We start from the raw sequence: 19,533 nt of genomic DNA on the forward strand, positions 1-19,533 counted from the left end.
TGCAAAGGAAAGTTTATAATTGTGGGTTATCTGTCACACAAGGATAAATTAACCTCACTCACTATTAGGGAGGAGGTATCACAGTGTTTATCTAAGCAGTTTTGTATTGATGAGAAAGTTGGTGGTATTTTATTACCAATTCTGTGTTTGTCTGTCAGAACAGAGGACTGAGGTAGATTTTTCTGTATAGATTAATCAACAGCAGGTAGACATTTTATATCACTGGTTGTACATACTAAAAGCTCAGTTTTAAGGCTGTAATGTGCGTCATTGTCGCTGAATTTCCCCTACACACACGCACAAAAAAAGCAAGCTGTGGGGTGGTGTTCTCTTGAATCTTCAGAGAGCCTGAAACTGTCACTGGGGAGCTGTTGAGAAGCTGAGTTCCTCTTGATGGGCGTATCAACCCATGAATCAGTGTGAATGAAATACAAATATTTTCAGTGTGATCTTTTTAGCAAAAATATTCAGCTTTCCCAGATAGAATCACTGAATGTTCAAAATTTCAGTTGTTCACTGCACAGCTATGAATACCTGTAGCCTGGCTCACCTTGTTCTTACAGTCCAGGGCAGATACACTTAGTGCAAGCTAAAAGTATTACAAATTGTAAGCTGAAATTCATCTCAGATTAAGTAACATAGGAGACTGACACCTGTGTTGCTGGTGTGTAGCTCAGTCTGGGTGAAGAGTCTTCCATTCCTCTGCAATGTGTCAGAGAGGGTAGTTCCAGTTTCTTGGATCTCTTATTTAATTTGATGCTATGTCAGGTTTATTTCTTCATGAGTTCTGTTACAGGGAAGAGTTTAAAGTCTGCAGTCCTACAAAGGACCACAGGATCGATCTAACTGGCTTCCAGTTAGATACCAAAGTGATACCAGGGTTGCTTTGGTGCCTTGCATCATTTAGTAGCAAACGTAGTGGGATCCATGGATCTGCCTGGCTTGTTGCTTGTGTTTGAATTAAGCTGTCTGATACTTTCTGAAGTAGCTCTCAATGTGGTTTTGCATTACAAATGCAAGATCTACCAGCCACAAGCTCTTGGCAGCTAAAACTTGGACCTTATCCAGAATGGAGACACTGAGGAGATTACATTGTTGTAAATCTCCTCTATCTCCAGTCAGACAGTGGTGGGTAGCTGTGGGATGCATTTGGGGATGTTTTTCTTTGCAGCTTTTAGTCTGGATACTTTTGGGGCCTAGATACTCTCCTCTTGAGTAGTGTTTTACTCAGCCATTTGGAAAACATAAACGTATTGAACTCTTGTAAACAGATCAAGTCAGGTGTTAAGCAGAGTAGCAGTTGACATGATCAGAAAGGTAAAAAAAAATATTGGGAAAGCTAGCTTCCCCGGTTTTCAACACAGATCATTATATTTAGTGTAAGTTTTCAAGATACCTTAGCAGAGGAGTCAGGAGTGCGGACAGAATCAAGAAGAAACAGATTTTCCTTCCTTGGTGGTGAATTTTATCTGTCTGTAAACAGTGATGATGCAGCTTCTGTCATGTTTAATACTTAATAAATTAGGTTGTTGTTCATAAAGAAGTTCTGTAGAAGTTTCAGAATTATAAAACAGTGACCCACTAGTTGTTTTCCTGCAGAGTGAAGAACGTAAATACACAAGTTGTGTTTGCTATGCAAGTATGAGAGGTCCCCATAGCCCCTCCATAACACTGCAGTGCAAAAGAAAGCTAATTATTCAGTTTCCATCGTTATCATACTGCAGTGGCAACCAAAATAGAGATTGTTTTCTTAGCCAATACCTTTCTCCGAAAGCTCAGTTTTTTTGATAGACAGGTTTTTACCCTCTAGCACAAGCTCTTGTTCATGTGCACTCTGAGGCAGCTTGTTCAGCTTTGATGTGTCTTTCTAGCACCTGGACTTGCCTGCCATCAGGATGTCTTATGATGTGTGTATTTAACAAGGTCTTGACCAGATTGGTGAACTATGATGCCAAGGGCTATATCCTGTGTGCAGCTGAGGTGCACGTTAAAATTCCTTTCAGCGGTGGACTGAGACCCATCTCCACAGTGTACTTTCATCTACTGTTCTTTCATCAACAGCAGTTCTCCCTAGCAGTTAGATGGAAATTAGAGGCAGAGATTTCAGCAGGCAGTTGCATTTGGACATCTGAAGATGCAGAAGCCACGAATGGACTTATGATTCTGGTCTGCAGTGCTGGCAATCTTGATGGATGTAAGATATTGCTGACATGTTCATACTTTGTCGTGCTTCCACTCTGTGGTCAATTCCTACAAATTCTTACCACACTTGGCCATCATGAAACTGTGGGCAGGTACCTCAATACACCTAAAACGATTAGAGGCTATGCAGCCAAGCTGCTGTGGTGTGTTAGCTGCTGTGGTGTGTTAGCTGCTGCAGCGTGAGACTTGGCGGAACAGGTGAGGCCCCTTTTGCCTTCCTGTCTTGTGTGCCTGGAAGGTAGAATCCACCATTAACAAAACTTGTATTTCCCAGTGAATAGGCAGTACCATCCAACCCAGAAGCATAATTCCCACATGGACAGTGTGATGGATGTACATGAATGTCTAATTCAGTTGTATGAGCACTGTCTTTTCATTGCTGGGGTGCATTTTCTTTCTGTTATAAAAACAGTTTTGTTGAGGAAAAAGTCTTTCTCTCAACAATACATTGTTAATTTAAGTCTGCCAAGGGAACTGTGCCAATTCCTTGAGCATTAGCACCCATGCACAAGAGAGGACACAAGTTCCTTTTAAAATGTTAATTTCATTGGGAAATACAACCAGGATGTGAGGTTCTGAGGGGTTGTTTTTTGGTTTGTTTTTCTCTGAAGGCTTCAAGTATGAATCAGTTGAGTTACAGAGCTGCTAATGCCTTACCCACAGCAGGATTTGATGGTATCGTGGCATGTTTGTTACTGTAAGGCTTTGTTGACTTGCTTATTATTGCTACAGTGCCTTTTAGTGTTTCAGCTAAGACTAGTACTCTAAGCACTTGTTTTTCTGAGAGTTGTATAGGTGTTTTTCATTCTTCAGCCTGTTATGCACCCACGTATGAAATCAGGGGGAAAAAAAAAAAAAGCTAGAGAGATACAAGGGGGCTAAAATGGGCATTGCCAGAGTTACAGAAGCCATTTTTTACATCCTGAGTGAAGAAAGATGTTTCCCTATATATATATTATTCCATAATATGATAATATGCGGTGCTATGCCATGTATTTTTGGCAGCTTGTTTTGGTGGTACTGCTTAAGGAAAGAATATAGGATGAATGGATCACTGTCACAATCCAGAAAATGCTTTTCCCTCAACAGCAAGGATGAGTTTAAGTTTATGGTACTGTTTTGAAATTTCAACTTGCTTTCACAAACCATATGGCTGCTACAGATATCAGAGACCTTTTAATTCTTCTGCCAAAAGTTATTGTTTGTTTTTTTTTTTTTCCCTAGCAAGTATAATCTTGTGCCAGAGCAGAAGTACTCATTGAACTTGAATCCCCATCTCTGTGATGCAGGAAATGAAAAAGCTATCACATGGATGTTACATTTCACTGTCAGTCAAATCACTAGCAGGGGAAAAGCTCAGTTCATTCCTAGATGCAGTCTTCCTTGCCAGCTTTCCCAAGACCTTCACATTCACCTTGACACAAGAAAGCTTCACTGGTGTTTCACTCAGTACCTCATTAGCAACTGAAAGAATCCTTGGCCCATTAGGGCAAACAACGCAGGAATATAGGACAGCAAGATGACCTGTGAGTACTAATTGAAGTATTGGTTAAAGCTGGCATAGTTAAACCAATACAGAACCCGAGGTGGGCATCATAGTATTTGTTAGAATCTTATCTTTTGGGATTTGTAGGAGAAAATTTTTGAGTGGACTTGAGTTAACACTAGACCTTCTCTTTGTATGTCCAAGACATGTCTGATTATTTATATGTATGGATTCAGACAGTTCTTCATTATTTTAGTTCTTGCACCTTTTGCTTTCTGCTGTGCTAGTGAAAATACCTCAATTCAGCAGAGTTGGAGTCCTGGGCTCCCAGGTACACGGTCCAAGTCTCTACCTTATGCAGTGAAAATAACTGAAAGTAAGAATGTTCTATTGTCCTTCATATAGGGCAGTTGTAAGAAGGAGAATGTGACCATTACAGTTGTACAGGTGTTACTAGACAACACTGGAATTTCAGGAGTTGGACTTCTGGGCTGTGGAGAGGCACAGATCCCCACAGAGGATTGCCCTAACTTTGACATCTTTGTTCCAGAAGATGCAGTTAGTGGCCTTCCCATCATTGTATTTTAGTCAGGAGTTTGTTTCCAACCAGAAATGGCCTTGTAAAATCTCAGGCTGTTGAAAGTATGAAACAAAAAAATGCTGTTTACCTGCTACATAAGGCTGCACCTTCGGTCAGTTGGGAAAAAAAAAGTTCTGAAATATGAAATATTATGACTTATAAAAACCAGCTGAAAGCCGAACATGAAATCTGCATTCCTTGTCTCCGTGCATTCTTTGGTCTGGTTGTTTTCCCAATGTTGTTTTAGTTTTGCATGGTATATTTTATCTTGATTTGGGGAGGAATATGCAAGGCAGGAAATCATTGGAACTTGGAAAAACAGTAAATATGTTCATTAATAATTCTTAGGGACAGAGGTGCATTGTTTAATGAAGATAAAGGAAAAGTAGAGCTTAAAGTATGTTTAGTGAAAAATGGAAGGACTTTAGGAGCAAACAATAATAAACTATAGGAAAATAGATATTTTTGAAGCTTTAGCTCTCAGCCACAGGTGCATGTCTTTCTGTGAGGATGACAAAAATAGTTTCTGACATGAAGATTCTGTCCCTGCTAGATTTCAAATTCCTGTTTCGAAACACAGAACATAAACATCCCACAAACATAGCAGGAAAAAATTGCAGTCATTAACAACTATTTTCCTTTCAATTCTTGTTCAAATCTAGTGCAACATGAAACTGTTTAGAAGCTTGAAACTTTTCAACTTTAAGGACTGAGAGGTAGATTTCCCATGATGTCTGCCATTAAAACAAAACAAACAAAAAAAACCCCCACAGGATTAAAAGATGAATGCTCGCTATGACCAGATCCTCAGCTGATACAGAAGATGTATTTCATTTGCCTGATTAGAGCTGTGGCTGGTTAATGGGTGCTTATCTGACTTAGAGTTATTATCGTGAGACATTTAGAGAAATGTTTGCTGAGAGGAACATTTTATAGAAACCTGACCGCAATAATCCACGTAAGGACCGATGGTGTGACCTTCCCCTGGGACACAGGAGGCTGGTTTAGACTTAAGTCTACAGTGTTGTACACAGGGCAGCCTTGGGGCATTCCTCATGTACAAAGCTGTAAGTCAGTAATACTTACACCCAATGATTCTGATCTTTCACTCCTCCTCACTTGTAAATGAATTTATATCTACACAGCCTCTGTTCAAAATACTGTTACTGAGGGAATAGGCACACCAGTGCTTATTTCCACTGAACAGAACAGCATTGCAACATTATTAAATAGCTCTTGAGTATGAATTCATCCAAGACGTAGATTATTGGAATAAAGTGTATTTTATTAGTGCCTTAGGACACTCAGCCAAAACCCAGAGTCCCCGAGCACTCTTCAGACACATAACATGAAACAGTCTCTACCTCAGAAATTTATAATCGGTATAGACAAATAAAAGAAATAGAGACATTGAGACAGGAAGGGGCAAAATGGGTTTTCTTCCATTATGTAGCTGGGAAGTGTGTAGCTAGGCAATAGCACAGGTAGCTCCTTTTAGAAAGAGAAAAATGAAAAAGTGCAGCAATGTAAATGAAAATTTGTTAACAACAAAGCCCAGAATCTGCACCTCCACAAAGAAAGGGAAAATAATTTATCCGCCCACACTCACTTTTTTCTGATGAAAGCAGGTGAATAAAGCTGCACTAATAGAGTGTGACGCTCACAATCCTGAGCTGCGCTTGCTGAGGTGGAACTGAGGGGTAACCATTGTCTCCAGGAAAACAATAGCCCTGCAGCCCCCGCGGTGCCTGCAGGGTCACATCCCATTCATCCCCTGCACATGTCGTTTTCACGTGAAAGTTGTTCCCATCCAGCTGTTATGGAGTCAGTGGATGAAGCTGAAGGACGGCAAGGAGAGCTGAACAAGAAGGAGCAGTCCTTGAAAGCCTCCCAGAAAACAGCAGCGCTCAGTTGGCCTCCCCGGTGGAATGGATTAATACCCGGGGACAGCATGTATCTGTTTGTCCTCTCACAGATACTGGTAAGGCAGCTTGCGATAGCTTTGGAATGCTGGGACCCTTCTTTTAGGTGGTGCTGGCTTGGGAGGTTTCCTCATTCACTGTAGATGTAGCAGTGGGAAGAGGTGCAGTCCTCATTTCTGCAGTCACCTCTCACAGCTTTGCCTTGAGATCAACCCTTACCTTTTGATGTCGCAGACTCCCATCCCGTTTCCTGCTGCTCTGCAAATGGCTCCTTTGCCAAATGACCAATATCCCACCAAATCCATTTTCTGTAGCTGATATATCTGGGGTAAAGACCCATGTTGTTAACAAGTGGAGAGGGAGGTGTATTCTTTAAAGCCGTGGTGTGCCCTTCACAGCTGGGGATGAGGTTATACCTCTCTGTGAGTGTGTTGAATATAAAGTCATTGCTTTTGTATTTTATGTTAACTGTGGTGTGTGCAACACCCTTAAGTGGTTTAAATGAAAAGTTTCCATGTGTGTATGTTTGTGTGTGTGTTTATAATGATGCTTATGTGAAACATGGCCATTTGTGGGAGCTTTGAGAGAGGCCTTAAGAATATTTTATTAACATTCTAAATTCATGGAATTACCAGTTTTGATCTAAAAATAGTAATCCTGAAAGTTCATAAGGCAGAGGAACCTGTTGCTCTTTCAGTGTTGCTCCCCTTGCTGTTTCTGGGCAGCCCTTCTTCTAAGGAGGGTTGAAGGGAGCCTGTATAACTCAGTGATGCACATCTAATTAATAGTGGCTGAGCTTGGAGCCTTCAGTCTTTTTATTCCTGTTAAGCTACAGCCTAGAAAATACCTGACTTCTTAAAGCAAAAGCGATAATCAACATTAAATCAGTGCTAACTAAATTAGTTAATTATGCAGTCTGGAAATGAAAATGAATGTGTGTATAATGAGAGATGCTAATTACTTCTCTTCTGATTGATTGCACAGATTCTCTGCATGATGCTATGGTACAGCACTTATGGGACCATCCCAGCAGCTCAGAATGCCTTCGACCTGCTCTCTTACTTGCTTGCCCCATTTAAACAAGTTTTCTCAGACCAAGGGGAGGTAAGTCCCTGTGCTCCTCTCTGGTTACGTAGTGGATGTCAGTTGCCTTGAGTGGCTTCTAATATTTCTTCAGATAAGTGTAATATGCATGTATTTCATGAGTACGTCCTGAAATGGTAGAAGAGTTTTCTGAAAACAGATGAATATTTTATCTTTGAGATATTGCACTGAATTTTTGGCTATGATGTTAAGTCAGCACAGTATTTTGGGTTGGTTTTTTTGTTGTTGTTGTTATGTACAAATTATTGCAAATGAGACAAAGCAATAAGAAGTCATCTCATTAAGGTTTAGCCCACAGTAAAGGGAGAGCTGGAACTTCATTTCTTAGGATGAATAGAAGCTTAAATTCTGGAAGAATTGATCAACCCATATAAAAGATGCAAATCACACCATAGTCTCAAAAATAGTTTTTTGTTGAGTGTTTTACAACACATCTGTGTGCAGGAAGTGTATTTCATGGGTACTAGGTGCGCAGATTCAATTATGTCTACAGAGCTACCCCAGTAAAATGGCTTAGTTTCTCACCATGACGTGATGACATGTATACCAGAATGATTCATCTGATAAATTACTGGTAATTATACCCAGTGCAGATTTTTCTAGTGGACAAAACGTTAATTAAGTTGTGAACAGCTACTTTCAAAAATCTGATGAAATATGTTTGCTATCAGAATGCATAGATCCATGGTATATAATCTTTGAGGCAGAGGCTTTGCAGTGCCAATAGAAAATCTGATTCAATGCCTCTCGTGATTGAAGTATGTTGGAGACTGGTTTCTGTTTTCTCAGTGTTTGTGAGCTGTATGTCACCTGCTCTTTTGGGGTTTTTTGAAAAAAGCACTTTTTCTTTGCCTCTTTGCAGTTGTCTTTATTATGCATAGAGCTCTTCAGACTGTTGCCTGTATCTTATTTGCAATGGCTCGATCATTAACAAATCGTTCCTTACACAAAATCACTGATTTGTATAATTTTGACTTGCAATAATTGTCTTTCATGAGGGAAACATTCCTAGAATGCACTACAAGAACACCCCAAGCGTGACTCTGCGCAGATGTTCATACATATCTTTGAGGACTGTTTATTATAGCACTATGTATTGTGCAAATTTACACTTGAAAACAGTATAGGCAAAGAAATCTTCTGATGTTAAGCAAATGGAAGCTCTTAACTCCAAATTTCTCATTAGCTGTACTAGTAGGAGAAAAAGAGAGTAAAATTCCTTGCTCACTGAAGCCCATTAGAACTGAATTTGGCACCTACTACAGAGAACAAGCTGAACTACAAACTACTATAAAATAACGTCAGAAGTAATTCCACTGCCAGTGGTGTGAATTAACCTGATGGTGTTTCACTGAATGTGTAGAAAACATAGAAAACTCCTCTGTGGCTGGATTCTACTTAAGGATCCCTAAACCCAGGAACAGTACTAAACTTTGTTTAAAGCCCTTTGCCACAGTATAAAATCACACTGACTGTAGCAATGAAGCATTGGTCCAGTCTGCAAAATTGGATTGTGGATTCAGATCTCGGCTTTAGCAAAGCTTGAGGGTAAGAAGTAGAAATGTTTGCTTTCACTGTGAAATCTGGGGTTTAGACCTTCTGAGATGCTGGGCTTAGAGACGGTTTCAGTTTCAGTCTTCTCCAAAGCCTGGTGTTTTGTTTTGGTGGTTTTTTTTGTTTGTTTGTTTGTTTGTGGTTTTTGGTTTTTTGTTTTTTTTTTTTTGGTTTTTTTTTTTTGGTGGTGGTGATGGCAGCTTTTCCAAAGGTGAGCATGATATCAGTAAATCTTAATGGGAAATAATAAACACTTGGCCAGGAACATGCATGCAGGCACTGTCCTGTGCCCCTAAATACTTCATGAATCATTGTCTATTCTGTTGTTCCACAGAGCCTGACTACAGTTGGGAGTGTTGTGGTATCATACATCCTGCTGTCTTTGGCTTCTCTAGGACTGCTATTTGTAGGATCTCTGGTAAGTTATGATACAGCACAAAATATATTCATGCCATTTTTCAGTGAGTTTTTACAAGACATCTTTATTTAATGAAAGTTGATGGTGTTATGCCCAAGTTGATTGTAAAGCATGATTTTGGGGGCTGTTTCTGTATAATTATCTGCTTGCTTTATGTACAGGAATTAGCCTTACTCAATTTCTTGATGAATTGGGGATTGCGCTGAAGTGGAATGGTATATAAAAATGGTTTTTATTTTTTCCATCCACAGATGGGCATACTATTTGCACTGAAGTAGAAGGGATGTGGTCCATTAACAGGACCACCATCTATTGATTTCAATGGCAGAAGGAGCTGTTCCAGAGTGCCACTGTTCTTCTGAATGTGAAGTCCTGTTAGAAGTAGGCCAAGACCCCAGCTGGAGAACAAGCTTAAGTGGCATGACTACAATTAATCTAGTTATCTGTCATCTGTTGGGGAGCAGCAGTGTGTTGTGTTTCTCCATGGATTGTATGATTGTCACAAAGTTGTGCGGTAGATGCAGAGAGCTATGGAGAACTGTCTTGTTCAGGGAGCTCTAACTGGACATGCCTTCTCAAACCCCTCTATGCTGTTCTTTTAGAATAGACTACTGAACATGCAGGCGGACCATCACCTCCTGTCCTTCCAAAAGCGCACCCCACGTAGCTCAGGAAGTTGAAGATGTGCTACGCACATGCTGTTTGAGTGGTGGACAGGATAATGAAATACATCCCAAAATCATGGGACTGTAGGTGGGCAGAGATAGCTAGTCTAATATCCTGCTTGGAGCAGGTCTGTTGCCAACACTTTGTAAAGTCAGCCATGCATTTTTCCACACAAGTTTTGAAAACCTTCAGGGAAGGAAGGTTTATCATCTGTCTGTGTGCCTGTGCCCACAACTGTGTGGCACTCTTGGGGAAGAGTTTTTTCCTAGTGCTCCATCTGAATTTAACAAATGTAAATGTCTGAGCTGAATTTCTGCAGGCTTGTGGCCATTGTCCCTTGTGGTATCAGCTGACATATCAAGAAGTGTCTGGTTATGTCTCTGGAGCAGCCCTTCAAGTAGTTGTAGACCACTCTTAGATCACTGCACCTTCCTCTTTAGCAGGCTGAACAAGCCCAATTCCCTCCACCTTTTTCCTGTACTCTAGACCCATAACCTCCCTTGAAACCCTCTATTGGGATCACTCCAGTTTTTCCATATCTGTCTTAGACTGAGGAAAATAAATTTGTTGACAGCATTCAAGGTGCAGCTCCATCAGTGCCAAGGAGAGGGGAATACCTCCTTTGATTTGCTGGCCACACTTCCTGCTAGGAAGTAATGTCATATTATATGCCACGGTTAAGTTCACTCAGAGGCAGCACTGTAGCAAAATCTTCTATTTAATGTGTCAGGAAAATGGACTTTCCAAAAACCAGTCACAAGGTAAAGTAATTATAGTGAATGCCTCCATTACTGTGATCATTGAGGTAGGCAAGGAAGTTAGCGAGGTGTATGCAGTTTTCTGGGTTTTTTTGATGCTGCTGTATCTTATCCAGATTAATTTTTTCCTTCAAAAATAAATTTTTGGTAATTCTGTAATTTCAAATATTAAAGAAAAAAGAAGACACCTAAGAATTGTCAAGAACTGTATGAGTTCCAGATAAATTTGCAGCAAAACATTCTGGGCTCAAAATCTGAATAGCAGGGGTGTGATTTTTTGCATATTCAGCTATTTCACAGTGGACAAAGACATTTATTACTGACCTGTTCTTAGCACAGAAGGTAAAGTTAAGTGAAAGCTCTCCATGGCCAAAAATTCTGATCTCTCTTTGGACAGCTTTGCATGTGGACTCCTTGCAAGTGAACATGAATACCACTATAGATTAAGGTAGACTTGGCCCATTTTTGTGTTTGTTAAAATTTATGTATAGAAGACCATTTTCTAACAGCTTCTATGTTGGCGAGTTTGCACTGGTTTGTATTCCTGTGGTCTGTGCTAAGAATTTTGTAGCTGGAGTAGAGGCACAAATGTCACTTTGTGTCACCCTGCTCTCTGGATAAGCCACTGGGCCACAGAGTATAAGTAGCATCCTGTGAGTTCTGACCAATGGTCCATCTTGTCCAGTATGTTCTCTCTAAAATGGACATTAGGAAGTAGAGACTGTTTAGAGAGAGCACATGAGCCCTGTCCCTTCCTGCCTACCTGCCACCTTCCTCTCAGGTGTCTGAGGCCATGCTGCTTTGCAATTTGCAAATTTGAAAACGTCTGCTTTTATCAGTATTTGTGGAATAAGGTATAACATAGTCATTGTCAGAACATTGAAAATGGTGATTGAACCAGACAGAGTTTCTGCAGTCCCAGCCTGGTAGACAACAGGTTGTTGCATGAAGACAGTTTTCTTTATTTTCCCCTTTGTCTCAGCTGAATGATCTCTCTCTTCCCTCTCTACTTAAAATTGATTCTAAGCCACATGCTGCCTAGAAGAGGCCTTGAAGGGATCTTTTCTTTTGAGGAGTGCCTTTATAACCAAGCCTTTCTTTCCCAATGTTGAAATTTATACTGTCCTGTGTGACATCCTAGTGTGCTTTAGTAGCCTAGGAAGAGAAAATTGACCTTTTTAGTGGCACTTTTTAAAATTCAACTGGTCATTTAAAAGCCATGTAAGAAAAGGACAGAAGAGGCTTTTACTGTAGAAAACAAGACCTGTTCCTAGTCTCAAAAGGATGCATGACAACGCAGTATAGTTTGTATGGCATTAGTCTGAGTGATATTACTCCTAGTTCTATGCTAGATGGATGAAGTTGGCCAAGGGTTCCAGATCCTGGAATTCAGAGGTGGGCTTAAAATTTTCAACTGAAATATCTGTAGAGGATTTGAAGTCTATTGATCTGATTTCCAAACCATCTAGCCTATCACAGCATCTGTTCAAACTGATAGGATGCGGATTTTTTTTTTTAGATTCATGCAATTTCAAATATTTCGTTAATTTGTAATATGAACTTTCATATTACACTTGTGTCTTAGAACTTCACAGGATTCATTATTTAATGTTTATACCATTTTCAAATCAGATAATTAGATAATAACAGTCTTTGCCCCTGGCCAAAAACTAATATGGGCATTTGGAGCCCCAGGATCAGATACATCAAAATTGAGGCCTCTTCAAAAAATGATGGGTGGGTTTATGCATAAATTTGGGGTATAGTGCCTAGTTATTAAAGATGTTCAGATCAATTATATTAACTTAAGACAGCTATATGTAAATTTCAAATGGAAAGCCATTAAATCAGGAGAGGTATGATTTATAGAATAACATGATGCGTATTTGTTTTGTAAGCAAGCCTGGGAAGGATAAGAAAGTGAACAAAAGGGGACAGTGCTATCACGTTGGCTTGCATATGATGGTCACAAGCACATTCCACTTCCACTGAATCCCTGAGTTAAGCTTGGCTAGCTCTGTGGAATCCTCTGTGGCTGAAAGCAGGTTTGAATGGGTAGATGTGAGTCCTTGTAACAGGCGCCACAAAGCTGCTCCTGCATGGAATATTCCTGTTCTCTTCAGTACTCTCCAATTCTAATACAGACAGCTGGGATGTTGCCCTAAAGACCCATGCCCTAGGCTGTATGGGAGGGCTGGCTACAAGCAGAAACTTTTTTAAATGTTTGTTTCCTCCAGTTTTGGCACCACCTCAGAGCCCGACCAGACCCCCCCTTTCCGCTGCAAGAGGACAGACGCCAGTCTGTGAGCCGGCAGCCTTCCTTCACATACTCAGAGTGGACAGAGGATAAAAATGAGGATGACTTCCTGGATTTGGATCCTGTACCAGAGACTCCAGTTTTTGACTGCATGATGGACATTAAAGCGGAGACAGACCCAACTACTCTGACAGTTAAATCCGTGGGCTTGCAAGAAAGGTAGGGTAGATGTGACTAATAGGGAAAAGTCTGCTCCCAGATTTTTTTGGGTTTAGGAGTTCTGTGCCTGGTAGGAAGCTTTATTGTCTTTGTGAATGTCACTTTCAAATGTGGTTCTGAAGTCAAGCACCTGCTTTATTTCCTGTACTGTTTTCAGTCCAGTCATAAATACAAGCGTGTTAGCTAAACAGCACACAGTTTCTGGACAGCTGTCAACAAGTGCTGTTCTAAAGCATCATTTTTTTCCATTAAATACATCTATTTGTGTTTGATCAGTCTCTCACCATTCATCAGGACAGCAACTTCATTGCATGAAATTCCCTACAGAGCAGTGAACACTTTTGCCTCTGAACGAGGTGGGTCCTGTTGATTTCTTTTTTCTTTTTCTTCTGTCAGTCATACTGGAGGACTAGGCTTTTCTCCTAAAGCAAATAATAGAAAAAGTGACAGTCTTTGGTATTCCTCATATAAATGAGTTAATCCAGAATTAAACAAATTATATTCAAATGAACCCAGTAATGAATTTTAGGGGTGAGCTGATGTCAAACTGCTTGAACCATAAGGGCAGTTTGAAAAGAGGAGTTTCTCAGGTGAGTCAGAAGCTTCTCTCAGACAGGTTGACATCTTGAAAAGGACAGTTTCAAGATTAAAGGAAAATCTTTTTCTGTTTTGTGTCCTTTCAGTTGTCTTAGTGAAATAGAACAAAGGTCTTGATGATAGAATTCCTGTGAAAAAATTCTGCTAAAGTAATGATGTTATTAATAAGAATGACGTTACAGAATGGCCCAGCATAGCAAAGTATCACCTTTCTTTATTTCTCAGTTTTAAGGTTAATTGGAATGCTAACCATAGTTAATTCTCATCTCTAAAGCTTAAAACAAAGGACAGAACTTAGATTTTAAGAATAGTGTTGATTTTCTGAAGCTCTCAGGACAGAGTAAAAAGAAGTGTTACAGAAGAGGCTTTCAATTTGCACTTTTGTAGGTTTAGAATGTTTTTCTTGCTTTATGGTTTGTTATAACATTGTATAAAATCTTATATCACCTTTATATGAGATCACAGTAACCTCTGGGGCTTGTCCCTGAAGTTCTGATTTGTTGGTTTTTCATTATTGTCAAGATTGGGCTTGAAATATGTGATTCATTTGTGTTCTTCACTATCCCTGATTTCATTCCATTTCTGTCACTTTAAAGACATGACATTTCTCCTCAGATGACTGCTAGCCTACACAAAAGATACTCACTGTAGCAAGAGAATTGGGGAATAATCAATTGGTTAAAGTAATGAATTACAAGGAAAAACCAGTCATATATCTAGAAGTGGAAGAATGAAAGCAATTGCTTGAAGTTCTCAAACTAGGTACAATGTGAACACTTAAGACAGAAACTTGTTTTCAACATACACATATCCTTGAGAAGACAGACATCATTTCAGGTTTGAGCTGTGCCCTGACAAACTTCATTTACATTACACATTGGTCACTTTTCCTTTGTTTGGTGTTGTGTTAAATTACCTACCTGTGCCTCTTTAGCTTCCATTCTGCTTTTCTCTTACTTCCCTCTCTTACCTCCCTTTAACCATCTATGCAATTAAAAGAGTGGTCAGCAGGTAAATTCAAACAGCACTGAGTGCTGTGGGAGAAGATATAATCTAATTTCCTCATGTTGAAGAACTATTAATGTAGGTAGCTTCTTCTTCCTTGGAAGAACCAAGAGCAATCCTTGTTAAATGCATCTGTTTTGGAGGAGAAATGTGGTAGCTGTTTAATAGCACACAGGAGGGTAAGGTGAAATCCTTTGAAAGGTGTCACTAAAGATTCCATGTCTGCCACTAGTGGCATTTCCCCATGGCTGTGAATCACAGCAGGAAGCTGACTGCAAATTCTTTTGGACAAGCTCCTGAGTCCAGGAAAGGGCTGTGATCCAAGTGATGATTTCTGTCCTCTCTGTAAGATGATAATGCCTGCATGCTTACATAGTCTTTAATAACTCCTGCACACAGCTTCTAGCTAAATTTTTCTACTTTATATTCATCAAAAATAGGTTTACTGTGTGGATGTATAGAACCTTTAACTAGTAATCATCATATTGTGTGGCTTTATTATTATGTTAAAGATATTTAAATATAGATTCACTGACAGCTTTTGAATCTTACTTTTCTCTGTCATATGTGAGACTAACAGAGGCGCATAAGAGCTCTAAAACTTTATTAATAGTAAGCGTTTTGACTTATTTGGTTTGTTGTGTGGCTAACTAATACAAAAAAATCTACACTCAACAGTTTCTCTGTTTATAATGTAACTGTTAAAGTGTTGGGAGCTTCATTTTACCCTTCTTATGATGTACAGTTGTGGAAAGAACATTTTTCAGATAGAAAAGTTATGCACTGCAGTGGCTGGCTTTTCATGTCTTTAATAAAGTTGAACTGCTAGTTTATCCCAAGATCTTACCCCAGTGATGTTTCAGTGTACGAAATCATCTTCTGGTCTTGTCTACACAAGAAGCATCACCCATTTTCTTACAGGTAGTGACCAAAATGTCCACATCAGAACCGGCGGGGTGGTTTCCTAAAGTTGTTCATCTGTTATTGCTGGCAGTGATGGGTCTGTTGTAAGCAAACTTTGACTGCTCTGTTTTTCAGGAGAGGCTCAAATGTTTCACTCACACTGGATATGTGCACCCCAGGCTGCTCTGAGCAAGGCTTTGGCTATGTCATGTCCCCAAGGGAACAGTCAGCCCGAGAATACCTCCAGACGGCATCGAACATCCTGACGGAAGAGGAGCTGCACAAGAAAGCACTGGATCCTTTCATACTCCAGGCAGAGTTCTTTGTGAGTGTCTAACATCTCTCTTCTAGGAGAATCAATAGAAATGGGATGTCGTGTCTCAATACAAGACCTTGGTATTATTTTCTGCCAGTCTAAGAGTAGTACATGCAAACTGCATTTCTGTCAGTGAAGCATTTAATGCAATTCCCAAATTTATCATTCCTTTAAATCACAATATCTGAAAGCTGATCAGTGATATTGTTACTTAAAAACTAGAGAATTGGTTCTAGCAAAAACAACAACAAGAAAGTCTTTGTTTCACAAGATTTTTTTTTTTCTGACGTATATTATGTTTTTAACAACAGCAACAAAATAATCGCTAGAGTTCAGAAGAAAACCCACATTTGCTATAAGCAAAACTTCTTGAAATGTGTCTGGAGTTGCCCCAGGGATGAAATTAGTCCTAATCCACCTTCTTTGCTGCTGAATGCTTAATGTGGAGCTACTTTTCAAATCTAAATGTTTTCTGGTTACCTGAAAGACAGTGTGGCTATGTCATTCAGCAGGAGCTATGGGAAGTATGTAAAACTGGGATTTTTCTCTGCACAAAAATAATTTACTAGTTGTAAACTACTGACATTAATACTGCCACATCAAATATTCTCTTGAGCATGAAATCTCAACAGACCCAGGAGGAGGATCATGCTTTGCAACATTACAGCCGTTTCACCCTGTCCTCTTCATGACCTCTAAGTGGTAGAAAGGGAAAGACCGCTCTGTCATTTGCTGTCCTCCCTCCTTGTGTAGTTTCAGGGGTTTTTCCCTTTACAAGAACAGGGGGGTTAGACTGGGCTTCTGTGTTAAAATAGAACACAAGGTATCTGTGGTCCTTAACTCCTCTGGTCCTTAATTCCTCTGGTGCTGTACAAGTTGAAGGAAAGCAGCTTTTGTGCGGGCAAAGCCCCGATTCTTTTAAAGTAAAGCATCTATTGCTCTTTCAGGGAGGGAGTATTCACTCAGTGTCTGAACTGACTGCTAGACTGGTCCATGTACAGTTTCATCAGTCTTGGAGCTACTCTGTAGCTTTCAAGCCTAGAAAATAATGTTAGAAGTAGGAAAATATACACTTCATTTGTCTGAGAGATTTTGAATTAGGTTTCCTGGTGGTTATAGAATCATTCAACAGCCAAGCCATCCCAAGCTACTTCCATTCTTTAATGAAAACTGAAAGAGCACAAAATGCTATGCAATCAAAATGTCATTTCTGATATTAAAAATTGTAAGCTAGTTTTTTTCTTTTACGAAACTGTTACCACCAGCTAGGTCTTCATTGTGTGTTTTCAGTCTTTCTAAACTACCTGGTCTTCGGAGTCTAGATCCTGGATGAAGCAAACAGCTGTTTCATTCTGGAAGAAAAGCCAGGGAGGGCATTAACAGGGCTAAATTTGTACGAGATTTAGTTTTTACTCAGGCAATAGGTCCTGTTCATTTTGCTGAGAACTGGCTAGTGCAGTGAATGACTTAAGACCCAAAAACAGCCTATGGAGCTTGGCTCAGGAAGAGTTTGGGTTGACTAAATACCAAGGAACAATTGAGAAAAATATGAAGATTTTGTTCCTATGCAGTTCTTAAAATTGTTAGGAAATTACGTCAACAAAACATTTTTGTCCTTATTTGCCTCTGGTTAAAGCCAACTGTGTGCACAGAGCTTTGTAAGAGATGGAGTGCAGATAGTCTTCTAAGGTTCCAGAATTGACCTCAAGCTGTTTCAGGGCAGGTTTAGATTGGATATTGGGAAAAAATTATTCACTAAAAGGGTGATGCACTGGAACAGGCTGCCTGAGGAAGTGGTGGAATCACCATCCATGAAAGTGTTTGTAAGCATGTTGATGTGGTACTTAGGGATATGGCTTAGCAGTAAATGTGGAGGTGCTAGGTGAAAGGTTGGACTCCATGATCTTAGAGGCCATTTTCCGCCTTGATAATTCTATGTTTCTGCAGTCCATAGCTCTGCTCATCTCAATTTTTTCCCAGCATGAGGCTTGCCCTACTCAACCCTGATTTCTGTTACATGTCTGTCCTGTAGTGGTCTCTCAAATCCAGTGTGCAGCAGCTGGGATGACCAGCTCTGCCTCCCAGTTCCTGTGAGTTGTATCTCTGCTGAGCCCGGTTAACACATCCCTTCCCTTCACCTGCCTACTTACTCCAGCTGGTGGAAGGTTCCTGTCTGTTCCTAGCATTGGCTGCTTATTGCAGGGGATGAGCATTGGGGAAATATGAAGCCTCCCTCATCTTCATGTGTTCTTTGCATCAGCACTAGAGAGCACAGGCAATCCTCAGAAACCCCCTTGCTGTCCTTTTTCATGGAGCTTGATGGCACAACGAGCAAAGCAGTGATGCTCCTCCAGCTCCATGGAGTCAGGTCAGCACACCAGCCTGTCATAATGTGTGTCATACTTTGTTGCTGCTGCAAGTCCCCAGCAAATTATTAACTTCCACCCTCAGGGAGGAAGCAATGTGAGTCAGAAAGGATGGTGCTGAGGTCCATCCTCTTGGAGCAGTGGCTTGTGTTCCACCTCTTTCATTGCTCTGTGCCTACACTTGCAATTCAGTCCTAGTAATATATTAGGAGTGAACATGTCATGCGTGTTACTCAATAAATTAGTCACTAGGAACATTTTCACATGAAGGATTTCAGAAAACAAAGCCAGTGACAGTAAAAGGAAACATCAATCATACTTTGGTGGTAAGTTGTTGGAGGTACTGTACAATATGTCCCAGCTGACTTCATCACTTTACCTCCCTCACAGGGAGGACATAATGGGCTTGGGGTTTTTATACCTTCTGTGAATCTAATAATACTACTGACTGTCTCTTATGGTTTTGTGCGGTTTTTGTTTTTCTTTTTTTTTAACAGGAAATTCCAATGAACTTTGTTGATCCAAAAGAATATGATATTCCAGGCTTAGTGCGTAAGAATCGCTACAAAACAATTCTCCCAAGTAAGTTTCTGCTTTTTAAGTCACTGAGGCAGGGTGGTTTATTCCATGTGCTGGAAGGCTTTGCATTTTCCTTTCCAGAGTGCATAAAGTATACTGTCACCATAATGTATTGTCCAAAAGCATGTTTATGGAGCAGCTGCATGGCTTCAAAGCATAAATCAAATTTCCAAAGAGGTACAGAGCATGAAGAACCAAAATGCTGCTGATTCTCAGGGAAAAGAAGGTTTTTTAGTTATTAGAATTGCAATATTTGGTGATTAAAAGTTGTACCCAAGAACTTGGTTTATTAAGACGTTACTTATTGATTTCTTTAGTTAAATTGCTTTTGAAAGACCAAGTTCTAACAACATTATTTTCCTGACTGATGTTTTTTCAAATGCAGACTGAGAATATTAGAAACTGCCCTGATGGCATTAAGATGACACAGAAAAGTACTTTTCTATTACACTAGTTTTATTTGCAGGCAGGAGTAAGAGTTTTGAGTAACATTTTGGTACAAATTTTTATAGGCGTCATCATTTTCCCCTCTCTCATACTTTAAGATACTTTGAAAAGTGATACAATTGAATGTCAGGTTTTGGTTTTGGTGGGTATTTTT

General features: G+C 39.9%; 1 protein-coding gene across 11 annotated transcripts in view; it reads left to right on the forward strand.

Moving 5' to 3' along the window:
• The window catches only part of PTPN5 (protein tyrosine phosphatase non-receptor type 5), a 73,976-nt gene that overhangs the window by 35,821 nt on the left and 18,622 nt on the right, over positions 1-19,533 (forward strand). For 10 of the 11 annotated variants that reach the window (XM_040068154.2, XM_040068156.2, XM_040068155.2 and 7 more), the window contains 6 exons: positions 6,083-6,249; positions 7,175-7,294; positions 9,183-9,266; positions 12,928-13,166; positions 15,807-15,996; positions 18,851-18,935. In XM_040068154.2, the coding sequence (XP_039924088.1) occupies positions 6,083-6,249; positions 7,175-7,294; positions 9,183-9,266; positions 12,928-13,166; positions 15,807-15,996; positions 18,851-18,935 (885 nt within the window). Of the gene's footprint in view, positions 1-6,068; positions 6,250-7,174; positions 7,295-9,182; positions 9,267-12,927; positions 13,167-15,806; positions 15,997-18,850; positions 18,936-19,533 lie in introns of all 11 variants that reach the window. The other variant, XM_040068164.2, reaches the window with a different exon arrangement.

This window comes from Hirundo rustica, chromosome 6, assembly GCF_015227805.2.
Source record: "Hirundo rustica isolate bHirRus1 chromosome 6, bHirRus1.pri.v3, whole genome shotgun sequence".
Classification (NCBI taxonomy): Eukaryota; Metazoa; Chordata; class Aves; order Passeriformes; family Hirundinidae; genus Hirundo; species Hirundo rustica.